Source organism: Bombina bombina, chromosome 5 (genome assembly GCF_027579735.1).
Source record: "Bombina bombina isolate aBomBom1 chromosome 5, aBomBom1.pri, whole genome shotgun sequence".
In the NCBI taxonomy this organism is placed as follows: Eukaryota; Metazoa; Chordata; class Amphibia; order Anura; family Bombinatoridae; genus Bombina; species Bombina bombina.
In genome coordinates this window covers 302,431,283-302,447,058 of record NC_069503.1, presented here as the reverse complement: position 1 = coordinate 302,447,058, position 15,776 = coordinate 302,431,283, and the positions used below count along the sequence as shown (strand labels likewise).

The 15,776-nt window shown below is 36.6% G+C and overlaps 1 protein-coding gene across 1 annotated transcript in view; it reads right to left on the bottom strand.

The window, feature by feature from the left end:
* LOC128661461 (cytoplasmic dynein 1 intermediate chain 1-like) overlaps positions 1–15,776 on the bottom strand; it is a 711,349-nt gene that overhangs the window by 225,489 nt on the left and 470,084 nt on the right. Inside the window, exon 8 of the mRNA XM_053715712.1 lies at positions 13,559–13,658. Coding sequence (XP_053571687.1) covers positions 13,559–13,658 — 100 coding nt within the window. The remainder of the gene's footprint in view (positions 1–13,558; positions 13,659–15,776) is intronic.

Below are 15,776 nucleotides of genomic sequence, written 5' to 3'. Positions count from 1 at the left end.
GAATAAGAAAAGGGTTGGTATATCACATGATATAACCTCAAGCAAGGGGAGAGAAAAAAAAAGTATTTTGTCTGTTTACTTTTGACTGAAAACTTTGCTGCCATTTTTGGGACACAGTAACTATAAGTAAAACCTGGGACTAACTTCTTGATCCATATTGCAATACCTTTCTTCATATGAGGTGACCTGAATATACTTGGAAAAGCTGGAACGTTTAATTTGGTTCATGTGGTGATGTATGACTGTTCTATATTTTTAATATTTTAAACAAACGTATTCTAAAACTATAGTCAGATTGCAGCTATATAGATATATTTTAGGATTTACCTTATTGTAGATAAATAAGAATTTATTTCAGCTCAGATAACTTGGCATATAAATTGGCTGTTGCATTAATAATATATATAACTTCTGGTGTTTTAATTAGAGTTATATAGAATCATTTGTGGGCTAAGTATCTTAATTATATTTGTCAGGAAGTAAACAATCCATACCTTGGTATCTCATTGTGGTATTTTAATGCAACTCTGATTTGGGAGATTATTGTGAATAAGGTAATTTGTAAAGGTATATTTTTATGATCTTGGTATATAATATTGTAACAGTTTAAGCTTGTATAGTTTGATTCATAATCTGGTTTCTATAAATATATTTCAATGTGTCTATAACTTTAACTTATCTTAAAGAATTTAGGAATAAATATTGATTTTAATTGTTTCGTATATGCATTTTGATTGGTGGTTAATTTAAAGAATAATTATTAAATAAATTGTATTATAACCCTAGTATAAACTGACATATTATCTGGAGGCACATTGATATGATATATTTGTAGTAAATAGAAATTATTTTAAAAAAAAGACAATTTTTTTTTTGAAAAATTAATCTTAAAAAAAATAATCATTGATTTTTTTTTATTAAATATTTCAAAATTAATATTAATATCTTAAAATATTATTACAATTATTTTTGGAAAAATTAATTTAAAAAAAATATTTTTATTTTTCATATTTCAAAATTAATATTAATATTTTTGAAGAAAAAAAATAAATATATATATATATATATATATATATATATTTTTTTTTTTTTTTTTTCTTCTTATTGGTCAAAATTGTAATAGCATTTTAATTTTACCAAATACTAAGCCAATATAATAATGTCTGTTACCAGAAGTGAATCAAATAAATCCCTACATAGTGTTGAAATATGTTCCCCAAAATTGCCTATTAGTCAGGCAGAAACGCTTAAAACAGAAGCCAGTACTTACCTTAAAAATAGATTAAGTATTAAGGGAGAATTAGGCACTTACATTAAGATACTGAAGACTAAGGCCAAAAATATTGCAAATAATATATGGTTTGGCAAAAGCAAAATATTTCAAGGGCTGTTAAAATTAAGCCGACCTCAAAAGCGTGGGAAACGCGACAAAATAATTTTCAAAACTTGGGGTCTGCTACTCCATGTGATTGATGAAATGTACAATAAAATAGTACAAAATTCGCAACTGAGGGGTGAAAATTATTCATTAAGGTTAGATGAGGAAGAGGCAGAATGAGTCCAAGATAAAATTGATGAGTTAGCCCAAAACATGGCCACCTTACAAAAATATAACCAAAGTTTAGTAGCTTAGATAGAAGATTTGCATAAGGAACTCGCACAAAACCAAAGATCGTTAAGTGGTTTAAAAAGGCTGTATCATCATAATGAAAACCCCTCTATTAGCAATGAGGATAATGCAGATAATTCTAACTCCCTTAAGGAATAAATTAGAAATGAACTGCAGTAATTTAGGGAAGAATTTAAACAAAGGACCCCTATTGGGTCAGAAATACGCTTCCCAAATAGACAGTCACCTCATGTTATAAATTCAGGGAACTGCTATACCTCAGATGAGGAGGGGGAGCGCATCTCTAGTAGTGAGTCAGAGGGCGGAGCTAGATACCCAAATAGTCCACGTAGTACTAATGTACGTAGGGGGTCTCCCCATAGTAAATATAGGGCAGATAGGGGGTGCTCCAGCCCCAAAAATAAGATCCCTAGGAAAGCCCAAGATACGCATAATAAGGTATATGACACCCCTAAAATAATTACTTTCTTAAAGGATGCAGTACCTACATTTTCCAAAAACGGAACCACTACTATAATTGACCACTTAGAGACCTATGAAAATGCCTTATCTATAATGAATGTTACTAGTGAGCGGTGAAAAATTGAATTTCTGCCCTGGGTATTTGAGGGTAAACATCACAAATTCTTTGCTTTACTAAAGGATATGAATATTCATTCCTGGAATGAAATGCAAAATTAGTGCAAAAAGGAATTTGGGAAATATCGCACCAAAACTGCAGCAAAAATAGCTGTATACGGTTTAAAATGTGGCACGAATCAAAGCTCAATAGAATTCCTTTCTGTACTGAAAAGTGCATACAGTATGGCCGAAGATTAGCCCATATTTCAATGCTCAGAATTTGTTAATTTATTTTTCAAAGCATTGCCCGCGCACATCAAAATTAATTTAGCTAGAGATTTTGATGAGCACTGCTCATTGGACTGGCTGATAAAAGAGAGTACAAAGTTATACTCTATTCAGCAGACCGGTGAACAGGGGGTTAAAAAGGAACCAAAGCCCAGCCCCAAAATTTTGGCAGAAACTAGGGTGTCACCTAGTCCCCTCAATTTGGAATGTAAAAAGAAAACCTATGTGGAGGTGGCCCGAGAAAACAGGCCATACCCACAAAGTTTTAACTCGGCCCTTCCCCCAACACGGGCTGAGGCGCAGAGAGAATATACTCAAAATGGGAGGCATACCCAGGTAAATAATTATCCCCAAAGAGATGAAAACCCACAAGGTTATCGGTATCCCCGTAAAAGTAAATACCAAAAGTGGTGAAAATTCTCTCAGGGTAACCAGACACCCCAAGTAAATAGTGCTCCCCAAAATATTAATGCTGAACAAGTTGAACCCCAAAGAAAACCGCGTCAAAATAGGAGAAATAGCTATGATTCTGAGGGATCCCAAGGATCCAGGAATCAATACCCTGGGATATCAAAAAATTGGTCCATGGGTAAAGATAGCTTGTCCATTCAAGTGGGCCAACTCAGTACACAAGTAAGTCAATTATGTACGCTATTTACTAATATGAGCCAAGTGTTTTACGGCTCAACAACCTAATAATCCTTATTTAGGGATACAGCCAGTGGCGAGCAGTGGGCCACAGGCACAGTCATAAATACTGCAGTATTACCTGAAAGAGAGGGGAGAGATATACCAAATAAAATGATAAATGTCAATATTGATACTAATCATGTTCTCTCCCTACAGACCAGAAACAGACGATTTAGCTGTGATGACGAGCAACCTCAGTCTGGAAGCTCTATCAAATCTCTTCCTTTCCAGTATTCTCTTAACCTTATCCCCACAGATGCAGTACACAGGAACCCTGTCAATCCTATTACAAAGGGAAGGACTGGTAAGAATGAGAGTTCTTCTGCATCAGGTAACGTCGCAGTTTCAGGTAACTCGTGGCGAAGCCCACAGATGTGTAATCATGGCAATTTTATGTGTGAAATGGTAGAAACTGCAGGGAGATGTTATGTATTAGCTGGGATTAATTGTTACTGGATCTCAGGCAACTATTTTATCCCACAGGTACTATACACAGCTAAATGAGCTGACACCCCACAAACCTAAGATAAAATAATTTGATGGTTCACTAATAGTTGTTGGGGGTGACTCTCTTAAAGTCTACGGTACTTCATGGTTAAAATTGAAACTGGGGAACAGGGTAATAAGACACCCTGTCATTATAGTGGATCTGCCAACTCGTTTAATTATTGGTAGTGATCTCCTGAAGCGATTAAACACCATAATTGATTGCATAAATAATGTAATTTGGTCACAAATAAAAAGGCCTATTAATTATGAGCGGTCTGGTATATCTCGCACCCGACACAAATTTCACGTGGTGGAAGAGAAGCCAGAAGCTGTGGAGATTCATTTCAGGAATGACACTATACCTGAAATCACCATCCTACAAATAGATGATCAGACCCCTTTAAGTGGCTCTGATGGTAATACTTTTAAAATTTCGCCTGGAAAGATAGCAAATATTTCCTTAGACGGCAATGTATTAACCATATACCTCCACAAGGGGACCAATAATCCCCTAAAGGGGGAGAACATTCGCAATTCCTCACAGAAATTGCGAAAGTTTAAGAGGATCTATTTATCCCTATGCAAGTGCATGACCTTGGGAAAACCAAGTATGCCAAATTGAGCTTAAAACAGAAAGCTAGCTATATAGGCGAAGGCTTATTAGCGCAGATAGCTGAACCTCAGGTGATTAAATATCTTTCTCCCAAAGACCACTGTGTCCATGGCCTGGATGTCAGGTTTGAAAGCTATAATATAACACCTAAATGTTTATTATCTATCTCTATAGGTAATAAATCAGCAAAGCACCTGTTTTTAGTTTTAAACACTCCCCATAATCAAATATATATTGGCAATGATCTCTTACATAGATATGCCATACAAATAGATTTAATTAACCTTTGCCTCTGGAGCAGGTCAAAAGGGGACTCTGAAGTATTTCAAGATGAAAATGCGGTCCTGAAATCAAACCAGCAATTGCCATATGCTGTGAATATGCAGGTATCTAACAATGTTGTAATCCCTGCTGGGGCTGATAAATTCCTCTTATCCTTACAGGTAAAGAGAGGTCAGAAATTAAAAACTTCTGAAACACTAATTTGCCTCTCCCATAGAATGCAAAAACTGGGTATAACAATGACCCATACTCCTATGGTAAATATTGGAACTACTCCAATACATGTTATTGTGCATAACATGACCCCACAGGATATAACCTTATCCAAGGAAACTACCATAGGATATGCACTGGAATCAAGTTATTACACTTTTGGATTCCAGAATAATGTAATTGGGCTAATACCTTAAGGATACTTAACTGAAGAACAATTAATAGAACAATCCTTTGCATCTATGCCAGAGGGACTATTTACATTTCATTCTATTTATCCCTTCAGCTCAGATGAAGGCATCTGTAAAATTGAAGAAGCTTCTCTAGTATTTGATCAGCCGATCAAACAGCAAGAATATCCCAATACCCAGAATCATGGGGGCAATGTCAATTATAATCAAGGGGATCTCACCTCTAGGTTAGAAGAAGACTATGAGATAGGACAGCCTGAAATCTTTCCAGGATTTCAGCAAATAGTCGAAGAGCAAATCTCCTTAGCTAATGGCTGTTCCAGTGATGATGAACGCCGACAGCTACGAGAACTCCTGATGGAGTACAAGGATATGTTTGCTAGGGATTCTTATGACTGTGGGACTATAGACTTGCACATTGCAAGAATCCAAACAGATCCCAATGCACCGCCTGTCTTTGTTAAACAATACAGACTTCCTTTAGCCTCATATGTTTCTCTTGCAGAAATCATAAGGAACCTGGAGGAACGGGGTATCATACGACAGGTGCACAGCTCTTATAACAATCCTATTCTAGGTGTTGCCCAATGGACAATGGCGTTTGTGTGCTGACTTAAAACAGCTAAACAAACGAGTGTACATGTCTGGCTGGCCTGTGCCATATATTGACCAGTGCCTAGCACAGATGCAGGTATCTAAAATATTCACTGCCATCGATTGTGCACAGGGATACTGGACCATAAAAGTACATGAGGAGGACCAGTATAAGATTGTGTTCTCGTTCCAAAAGGTCCAGTATGCATTCCAAAGACTCCCATTTGGATACATAAATTCAGGACATGAATTTGCTGTATTCGTGCATTAGGCTATGCCTGATGCACTGGAAAGGGGGACCTTATCTTATGTTGATGATGTTTTAATCAAAAGCACAGACTTTGAAAAACACATTACAGAACTTAAACACGTCCTTAGCCGACTTAAAAGGGCAGGTGTCAAATTATCCCTACAAAGAGCTCAATGGTGCCGCACTCGTGTAAACTTCTTGGGACATGAAGTTACTTCTGAAGGGTTAAATCCTCAGAAGAAAAAGGTGGAAGCTATAATAAATTCTAAGAACCCAACTAACTTAAAGGAATTGAAATCATTATTCTCGCAAATGTATTGATAATTATGCAGAATTAGCTAAACCACTGCTACCTCTTCTAAAGAAGGATGTAAAATGGCACTGGAGTGAGACTCAAGAGACAGCCATTAAGGAGCTGAAGAGAAAACTCACTCAAGCACCTTGCTTAGCATACCCTGAAGGGGGTAAACCTTTCTTCTTAGAGACAGGTTACACAGATATAAGCATGAGTGCTGTTTTATACCAAAAGCATGATAATTTAAGCAAAGTTATTGCTTATGCGAGCAAAACTCTATCCCCAGTAGAAATACAATTTAGCAATTGCGAAAAAGCCCTCTTATCTACTGTGTGGGCTCTACAAAATTTCCGCAGCTATATACAGGGTGAGAAAATTATTGTAGAAATGGCCCACCAGCCTTTGCTATATTTGCAAAGTGAGAGAATAAGAGATGGAAATTTGTCTAACAACCGCATAACCGCTTGGACTCTTTCCTTACAAGGCCTTTAGAAATTCGCTACAAGCAGAATAAAAAGAATCCAGTCGCACAGGGGCTTGCTGAGTTCCACGACTGTAAGGCTAAGGATCATGGGGAAGAGTTATCAAAAGATGATTTCCTGGAGGAACAATTGCTTTCCCCATATAAAATATAAAATGGAGGACCATTGTCAAACATTACCTTGGGTATACGTTGATAGTTGTTCTTACCATGCCACTATTGATAATAAGCGCAGCCGCAGATTAGTCACTGGCATTGGTATAACTTGGGCAAATGGATTCCCAAATATTTCTGTAGGTTTCAACATTGGCTATATATAGGTTATGTGAATAGACTGCACTAGAACAAGAGGGTATAAACTAGTGGGTTTAAAGGAACTTCCTCTAAAAGGTCCCCAAAAGACAATGCACAAGTAAGGATAAAACACACAAGCGCCAGAGAGTGGCTTAAATACCCAAAGAAAACAACACTTTGTAGTTAAAATAAATATTTTTATTTATAAGCTATATTTATATATGAAACAGAAATGTATAGGGGTAAATAAAAAAGGTTATACTTTGTTAAAAATGCTTTAACTATATATGAAAGCTGGTTATTATCACAATGCCAGAAGTGATAAGTATATTTAGGTTGGCCAACCTTTATGTAAAATATATAAATAAGTGTAAAAATGTATACAACACTGAGAAATATACAATCAATGGTTTCTAATAAGAGGATTTTAACTTTCTATATATAGTGTCTTCACATGGACTCCATACCGTTTGTCACGGTTTTCAATAGCGCCTATAGCAAAGTTTTAACAGTAATATTTCATACAGTATATTGTTATGTATCAAATAATAAGTTTGTGGAGTCAAAATTCTTTAGTAGATCATATATTCTCTATACTGGACTGATAGTATAAGAGTTCTGATGCCGTTTATACAATTATCTGGCTTGGTTATAACTGATGACCGGTATAGATATGCAGCTGAACGGTACCTTAAGTTTCGTAGAAGAGTGCACTGTGAGAGTCTTCTGCTTCACTTCAACTGAAGCTCTGTGTACGAATCCTGGGAATTTTAAAGTTGCAGCCGATTGTGGAGCCGGTCTGGTCTGTTCGGCGTTCTCCTGCTGTGAGCACACAGAGTCCGCGTCTTCTCCAGAAGGGGCTCTGATTGGTCCTTGCTCTTGGGGGAGTTGCCGCTTCAATAGTGGATAGCGGCTCTACGGCTGTGATTAGAAGTAGATCTGTTAGATCCTTAACGATGTCCTTAGTGGGGTGAAAAAGAAAGCAATGCGTTTCTGCTGAGATAAGTCAGCCTTTGTCAAGCTCACAGATCTAACAGATCTACTTCTAATCACAGCCGTAGAGCCGCTATCCACTATTGAAGCGGCAACTCCCCCAAGAGCAAGGACCAATCAGAGTACCTTCTGGAGAAGGTGCGGACTCTGTGTGCTCACAGCAGGAGAACGCCGAACAGACCAGACCGGCTCCACAATCGGCTGTAACATTAAAATTCCCAGGATTCGTACACAGAGCTTCAGTTGAAGTGAAGCAGAAGACTCTCACAGTGCACTCTTCTACGAAACTTAAGGTACCGTTCAGCTGCATATCTATACCGGTGATCAGTTATAACCAAGCCAGATAATTGTATAAACGGCATCAGAACTCTTATACTATCAGTCCGGTATAGAGAATATACGATCTACTACTAAAGAAATTTGACTCCACAAACTTATTATTTGATACACAACAATATACTGTATGAAATATTACTGTTAAAACTTTGCTATAGGCTCTATTGAAAACCGTGACAAACGGTATGGAGTCCATGTGAAGACACTATATATAGAAAGTTAAAATCCTCTTATTAGAAACCATTGATTGTATATTTCTCAGTGTTGTATACATTTTTACACTTTTTTTTATATATTTTACATAAAGGTTGGCCAACCTAAATATACTTATCACTTCTGGCATTGTGATAATAACCAGCTTTCATATATAGTTAAAGCATTTTTAACAAAGTATAACCTTTTTTATTTACCCCTATACATTTCTGTTTCATATATAAATATAGCTTATAAATAAAAATATTTATTTTAACTACAAAGTGTTGTTTTCTTTGGGTATTTAAGCCACTCTCTGGCGCTTGTGTGTTTTATCCTTACTTGTGCAGGTTTCAACATTGGACCAAGATCCAGTCAAGTTGCAGAACTAACTGCTGTTCTAAAAACCATTGAGATGGCTATTGAACACGGTATTCATGAATTTGTGATCATTACTGACTCAAATTACATGTGTGACAGTTTTGTTGAATACCTGCCAACTTGGAAAAGAAATGGCATGCAGAAAACTAACAACAAACCAGTCAAACATGGCAAGTTGTTCTGGGAGATTGATAATCTAGTGGTGTCCAATGATTTAACCATACACTGGAAAAAGACCAAGGGTCATTCCAGGATTCTAGGTCCTGATAAGGAAGGCAATGATTTTGTGGATTCATTAGCCAAACAAGGAGCCATAACTGGAGAACTCCTTAATATTGACCACTTAATGGATGCAATTCAGGTAGAAACCATTACCAGAAACCAGGCTAAACAACAGAGTGATCCTCACCTGGTACAATGGAGTCAGGATTCTCCTAGTGAGGACCTGATCACTAGTCAAAAAGAAGACCCCATTGTAGGTATCTTTTATAAACACATAGAAGATCCTGAAAGCAACCCCATCTCAAAAGAGGATGGTATTGGCAAGGAAGATCTTAGAATCTTAATGAAATCCAAATCACAATTCAAGTTACAGGATGGTTTGTTAATTAGAACCCCTCAAAACTGGCATCCAGCAATGGGTGGTACCTAAAAAGTTCTGAGGTCTAATGCTTCAACATGCCCATAATGCCCCCACATCTGGCCATCGTGGTGCCAAATTAACTTATGAAATATTGCGTGATTACGCCTTTTTGGCCACACATGTTGAAAGATGTTCAAACTTATTGTCAAGGTTGTTTAATCTGTCCACAGTTCCAACCCACTGCACCAACGCATAGAGTGCCATTGCAGAAAAGGGGGATGGTAATGCCATGGTCAGATATACAAATTGATTTTATTGGTCCAGTGACAAGGTCATCAAGAGGTAACAAATACATGTTGACAGTAACATGCCAATTCACTAAATGGGTAGAGTGCATCAGTGCACCTAACAATAGTGCTGAAACATGCGCAGCATTGCTCATCAACCACGTGTTTTCCAGATTTGGTTTACCCCAGAGAATCGAATCCGATCGGGGGAACCCACTTCACTAGCGAAGTGATGACCAAAATGTGGAAAATACTAGGGGTTAAAAGAAAGCTCCATATTGCATATAGAGCTGCCTCAAGTGGTGGTGTAGAGCATTACAACCAATCCATTGTGAAAATCCTCAAAAAGTTTGTGAGTGAAACTGGTAAAGACTGGGATGTAAAATTACCTCTAGTCCTAATGGCATTAAGAGCAACGCCAAGTAGTGCTACCAAGATGTCACCTTTTGAATTGATGACTGGTAGAAGAATGGTTCTACCTTAACATCTACTGTCCGTACATCAGACCAGAACTTGATAAACGCTGTCAATACGCATTAATATGTGGAGAACCTAAGGAAGCACCTGCAATATGCCTTTGCATTTGCTCAAAGGAACTTAGAGAAAGCTGCAACTGCCACTAAAACCTATTATGATCTCAAAACGTCCAAAAGGGAATATGAAATAAATGATAAAGTTTATCTTTATAACTTTGGAAGAGATCAGGTTAAGGAGAAGACATTTTTTCCATCATGGAAGGGTTCTTTTCTCATTAATGACAAAATATCTCCAGTTGCCTATAACATTAGGATACCTAAAAATTATACTTTTATGGATGTATGACTGTTCTATATTTTTAATATTTTAAACAAAGGTATTCTAAGACTATAGTCAGATTGCAGCTATATAGATATATTTTAGGATTTACCTTATTGTAGATAAATAAGAATGTATTTCAGCTCAGATAACTTGGCATTTAAATTGGCTGTTTGCATTAATAATATATATAACTTCTGGTGTTTTAATTAGAGTTATATAGAATCATTTGTGGGCTAAGTAACTTAATTATATTTGTCTGGAAGTTAACAATCCATACCTTGGTATCTCATTGTGGTATTTTAATGCAACTCTGATTTGGGAGATTATTGTGAACAAGGTAATTTGTAAAGGTATATTTTTATGATCTTGGTATAGAATATTGTAACAGTTTAAGCTTGTATAGTTTTATTCATAATCTGGTTTCTAGAAATATATTTCAATGTGTCTATAACCTTAACTTATCGTAAATAACTTAGGAATAAATATTGGTTTTAATTGTTTTGTATATGCATTTTAATTGGGGGTTAATTTAAAGATTAATTATTAAATAAATTGTATTATAACCCTAAAAAAAAAACAGCACTAGGCAGTTTTGGGGCTTTAAAGTTGGCAAGTGTGGGGTGTTAGAAAAAAACGGAACTGAAAATTGCCTTTACATTGCGGTCTATGGGAACTGTGTGTTCCCTAAAAATATATATGTATAATATGCTTATATACATATATACTATGTGTTTATATGTGTATACACATATACATATATATTTAAAAATGCTGCCCAACACTGCGCTACATTCCTCCTTAACCCCTTCATGACCAGACCACTTTCCCATTTGTTGACCGTTTTGGACCAGGGCTATTTTTACATTTCTGTGGTGTTTGAGTTTTGCTGTAATTTTACTCTTACTCATTTACTGTACCCACACATATTATATACCGTTTTTCTAGCCATTAAATGGACTTTCTAAAGGTACCATTATTTTTATCATATCTTATAATTTACTATATAAAATTATAAAATATGAGGAAAAAATGAAAAAAAAAAACACTTTTTCTAACTTTGACCCCCAAAATCTGTTACACATCTACAACCATCAAAAAACACCCATGCTAAATAGTTTCTAAATTTTGTCCTGAGTTTACAAATACCCAATATTTACATGTTCTTTGCTTTTTTTGCAAGTTATAGGGCAATAAATACAAGTAGCACTTTGCTATTTCCAAACCCTTTTTTAATTTTTTTTAGCTATAGTTACATTGTATCACTGATATCTGTCAGGAATCCCTGAATAACCCTTCACATGTATATATTTTGTTTAGTAGACAACCCAAAGTATTGATCTATGCCCATTTTGGTATATTTCATGCCACCATTTCAACGCCAAATGCGATAAAAAAAAAAAAATCGCTAACTTTTTCACAATTTTATGTTTCTCACTAAAATTATTTATAAACAGTTAGTGCAATCATGGCACAAATGGTTGTAAATACTTCTCTGGGATCCCCTTTGTACAGAAATAGCAGACATATATGGCTTTGGCATTGCTTTTTGGTAATTAGAAGGCCGCTAAATGCCACTGCGCACCACACGCGTATTATGCCCAGTAATGAAGGGGTTAATTAGCTAGCTTGTAGGGAGCTTGTAGGGTTAATTTTAGTATTAGTGTAGACATCAGCCTCCCACCTGACACATCCCACCCCCTGATCCCTCCCAAACAGCACTCTTCCCTCCCCCACCACACAATTGTCCCCGCCATCTTAAGTACTGGCAGAAAAGTCTGCCAGTACTACAATAAAAGGCATTTTTTTTAATACATTGATTCTGCAGTGTTGGATCCCCCCCTTAGCCCCCAACCTCCCTGATCCCCCCCTATACAGCTTTCTAACCCTCCCCCCTTTACCTACTTGCCGCCATCTTGGGTACTGGCAGCTGTCTGCCAGTACCCAATTTGCCCCCCAAAATGTATTTTTTTATTTTTATATTAAAATAACATTTTATGTAGTGTAGCTGCCCCCCCTCAATACCCTACCCACCCTCCACCCCCAAAACACTTACTAAACTTTAATTATTCCCCCTCCCTCCTTCCCATAGCTGCACACACAGTACAAGTATATGTGGTGAGCACGCATGCGCCCCGCCCACATCAACCAGGCCGCAGTAGGGGCTCAGCGCGCACACATTTGTGTGAACCGGATCCGGATGAAACCATTGATGGGTCGCCTACCAGCCTCCCTACTGCTGCTCCCACCCACCAACGATCAGCACCATCAATTACAGATGCAGGGAGGGCCACAGAGTGGCCCTCTCTGCATCAGTGGGTTAAAAAGGGTATTGCAATGATGCCTCAATATCGAGGCATCACTGCAATACCCTGAAAGCCTCTGGAAGCAATCACCATCGATTCCAGCGCTTGAAACCCCAGAGGACGTGCCAGGCACGTCCTTGGTCAGGAAGGGGTTAATTGCACGAGGTGCTGATGCCGTCTGTGCACTCTCATGAGCGCAATGCTTGCTAGCAATTTGAACACAAACGTTCGCATTGCAATTAACTTGTAATACCAGCGCACATTATCGTGCACTGGTATTACAAAGTGAAGCGCTAATATCACTTGCATGCAAGCAATATTTAGTGCTCCACTTGTAATCTGACCCATAGTGTTACTCTGTAATGTGAAAGTTAAATTCCATATTCTAACAGCAACAACGTTATTGGGACTTTATTCAAATAAAGTATAATTTCCAACTATACACTTTGTAGCCCACAATCGTTTTGTTTATGAAATACATGTATTTACAGCCACCAATAAGCAGCTAGTGCCCAGTAATACATTGCGGCTTCTGAGCCTCACTAGGTGTGATTTTCAACAAAGGATACCAAAGGAACAAAGTAAATTAGATAATAGAAATAAATTGGAAAGTTGTATAAAATGAAATGCTCTGAATCCTGAAAGAAACATGTTGGGTTTCTTGTTGCTGCCTATGTTTTAATGTGCTGATATTCATGAATTAAAACTATACCTGTACAATAACATTTATTTTGTTTGATGGACAGTATGATTAAGCATTATGAAAAACAATTCATTTTATTTAGGTAATATATCTGAAAATCAGTAGTTTTACCTGCAGAGACCAGTCCAGACAGGTAACCACGCGATGTTTTGACCAATGCTCATCATAGAAATGGCGATTAAATGAAAGATTGGCCCCAGCCTGAATATCCCTTCAATAAAAAAATAAAAAATTAAAGTCTTACATTCATTCATAAAAACATTTTATTTTATTTCTTTACCATTTACATTAAAACATAACCCACAAAAAGGTTAGGGGCTCTGCCAAGAAATAACCATTTTGAGAATAGTAGTTGAAACTTATGCCTAAGGGCCACAAACTCATCTACTTCTCTTAGTTTTCAACACACAGGGAAGTACTCTGCAATCGGTTCAATGTATTAAAATGTAAAATGCCAAAGCCACAGTTGCCTTCTGCACTTCCCACTGCACATAAAAAAGCGCACTCTGTAGAATTACGTCTGGATTGGCTGCAAGAGCGCTCTCATCCTATACAATACAGGTGTAATTCATGGGCGCTCACTTTTTGTGGGCAATGGAAAGTTACAGAAGCAGTTACGCCTTGTTTTTAAACAGTTCCAAGGCAACTATTTGCCTTCTATTGTTTACAATGACATCTCTTATTTGTATCATTTACAATGGAGACTTTTATTTTCCTTCTATAAATGTACCCTCAGCCACTCAATCCCCCTGTTGCACACTCATATATGTATGTTTATTTGCATCCCAAAACACATTTTTTATCATGGATAAATTGCTTTAAAGGGAAAGCCAAACGTTTTCTTTTGTGATTAAGACAGAGCAAACAATTTGAAAATTAAAAAAACCCAAAACTTTACTACTATTTTCAAATTTGCTTCGTTCCCATGGTATTCTTTTTTGAAGTGATACCTAGGTAGGTCTTTGGAGCACTTCATGACAGGAAATAGGGCTGTGATCTGGTGCACTTGCAAATGAATACTATTCTTGTATTCTGCTGCCATATAGAGCTCCAGACATGTGTACGGTCCTGAGCTTACATCCCTGTGACGCAATTTAAATATGCAACAGATTTATGAAATCATCAGTAATGAGACAAAGCATATAAGTTTAAGACCCAATGTGTCATGTTTATTAGCAAAAAATAATTTTCACTTGAGGGCACTAGCAAACCCAGAGGGTGCATACAGTCTAAAGAGATAATGAGCCAGCCTCCTAAAGCCTACAAATCTCAGCCATATTGCTATTATATACCTAGGTATGCTTTTCAACAAAAGATACCAAGAGAACAAATACAATTTGACAACAGAAGTAAATTAGAAAAATGTTTATTGCATGCTCTGAATCCTGAAAAAAAAACACATTTTGGGTTTCATGCACCTTTAAGTACCAGGGTGTGTAAAAATCTGGCAAAATAACAGAAAGGCAATAACAAATGAGGCCCATTACAGAGTCATAATACTCCATCTAAACAGAGGTATTGATTTGAGAATGTTCTGTTATTATAAGCTTTTTTTTAAAGCATTGCTGACAGAGTCCCTTTAACTTATTTAGCTCTGGAGAAGCCAAAACTGTCTTTTAAAAGCAAATATACACTTTGACAGTTCAGAACAATTTCACACATGCTCATCTGGCCGCTAGTATTATTTCCTTATGAAACCACACCAATACTTCAAAGCATCTCCTCACTAGCAATAATATATCTCATTAATCATTCCTATTACTGTGATATTTTCTTAAAATCCCAACAATGAATTACTTGCTATAAAATTCCTTTTTCCAATTACACCACTGAATATGGTTAAGAACATAATGGATAAGTGCTGCCATCTGTGTAGTGTCAGCTATTTTTCAGTCACACCACAGTCAACTCAGTTATCACAATGCCGATGTGTAATACATTCTTTTATAAAGATATTTTGGGTAATCGAGTTTGAAAAGTTTACTTCTGTTTTTGTATGAATTTGTGATTGTTTGTTACCTTCAGGAGATGCAGAACAGCCTGGTAATCAAAACATTAGAGTATAAAAAAAATATATATATATATTTTTTTAAATAACTGCATGAAGCTGATTTTAGGGCTTAAAGGGAGTGGGTCTGGGTGTCAGAAAAAAAAGGTTCTGAAAAGTTCCTTTATATTGCAGTCTATGGGGAACTGTGTTCTAACAGTATATATATATATACAGTGGATATAAAAAGTCTACACACCCTTGTTAAAATGTCAGGTTTCTGTGATGTAAAAAAATGAGACAAAGATAAATCATTTCAGAACTTTTTCTACCTTTAATGTG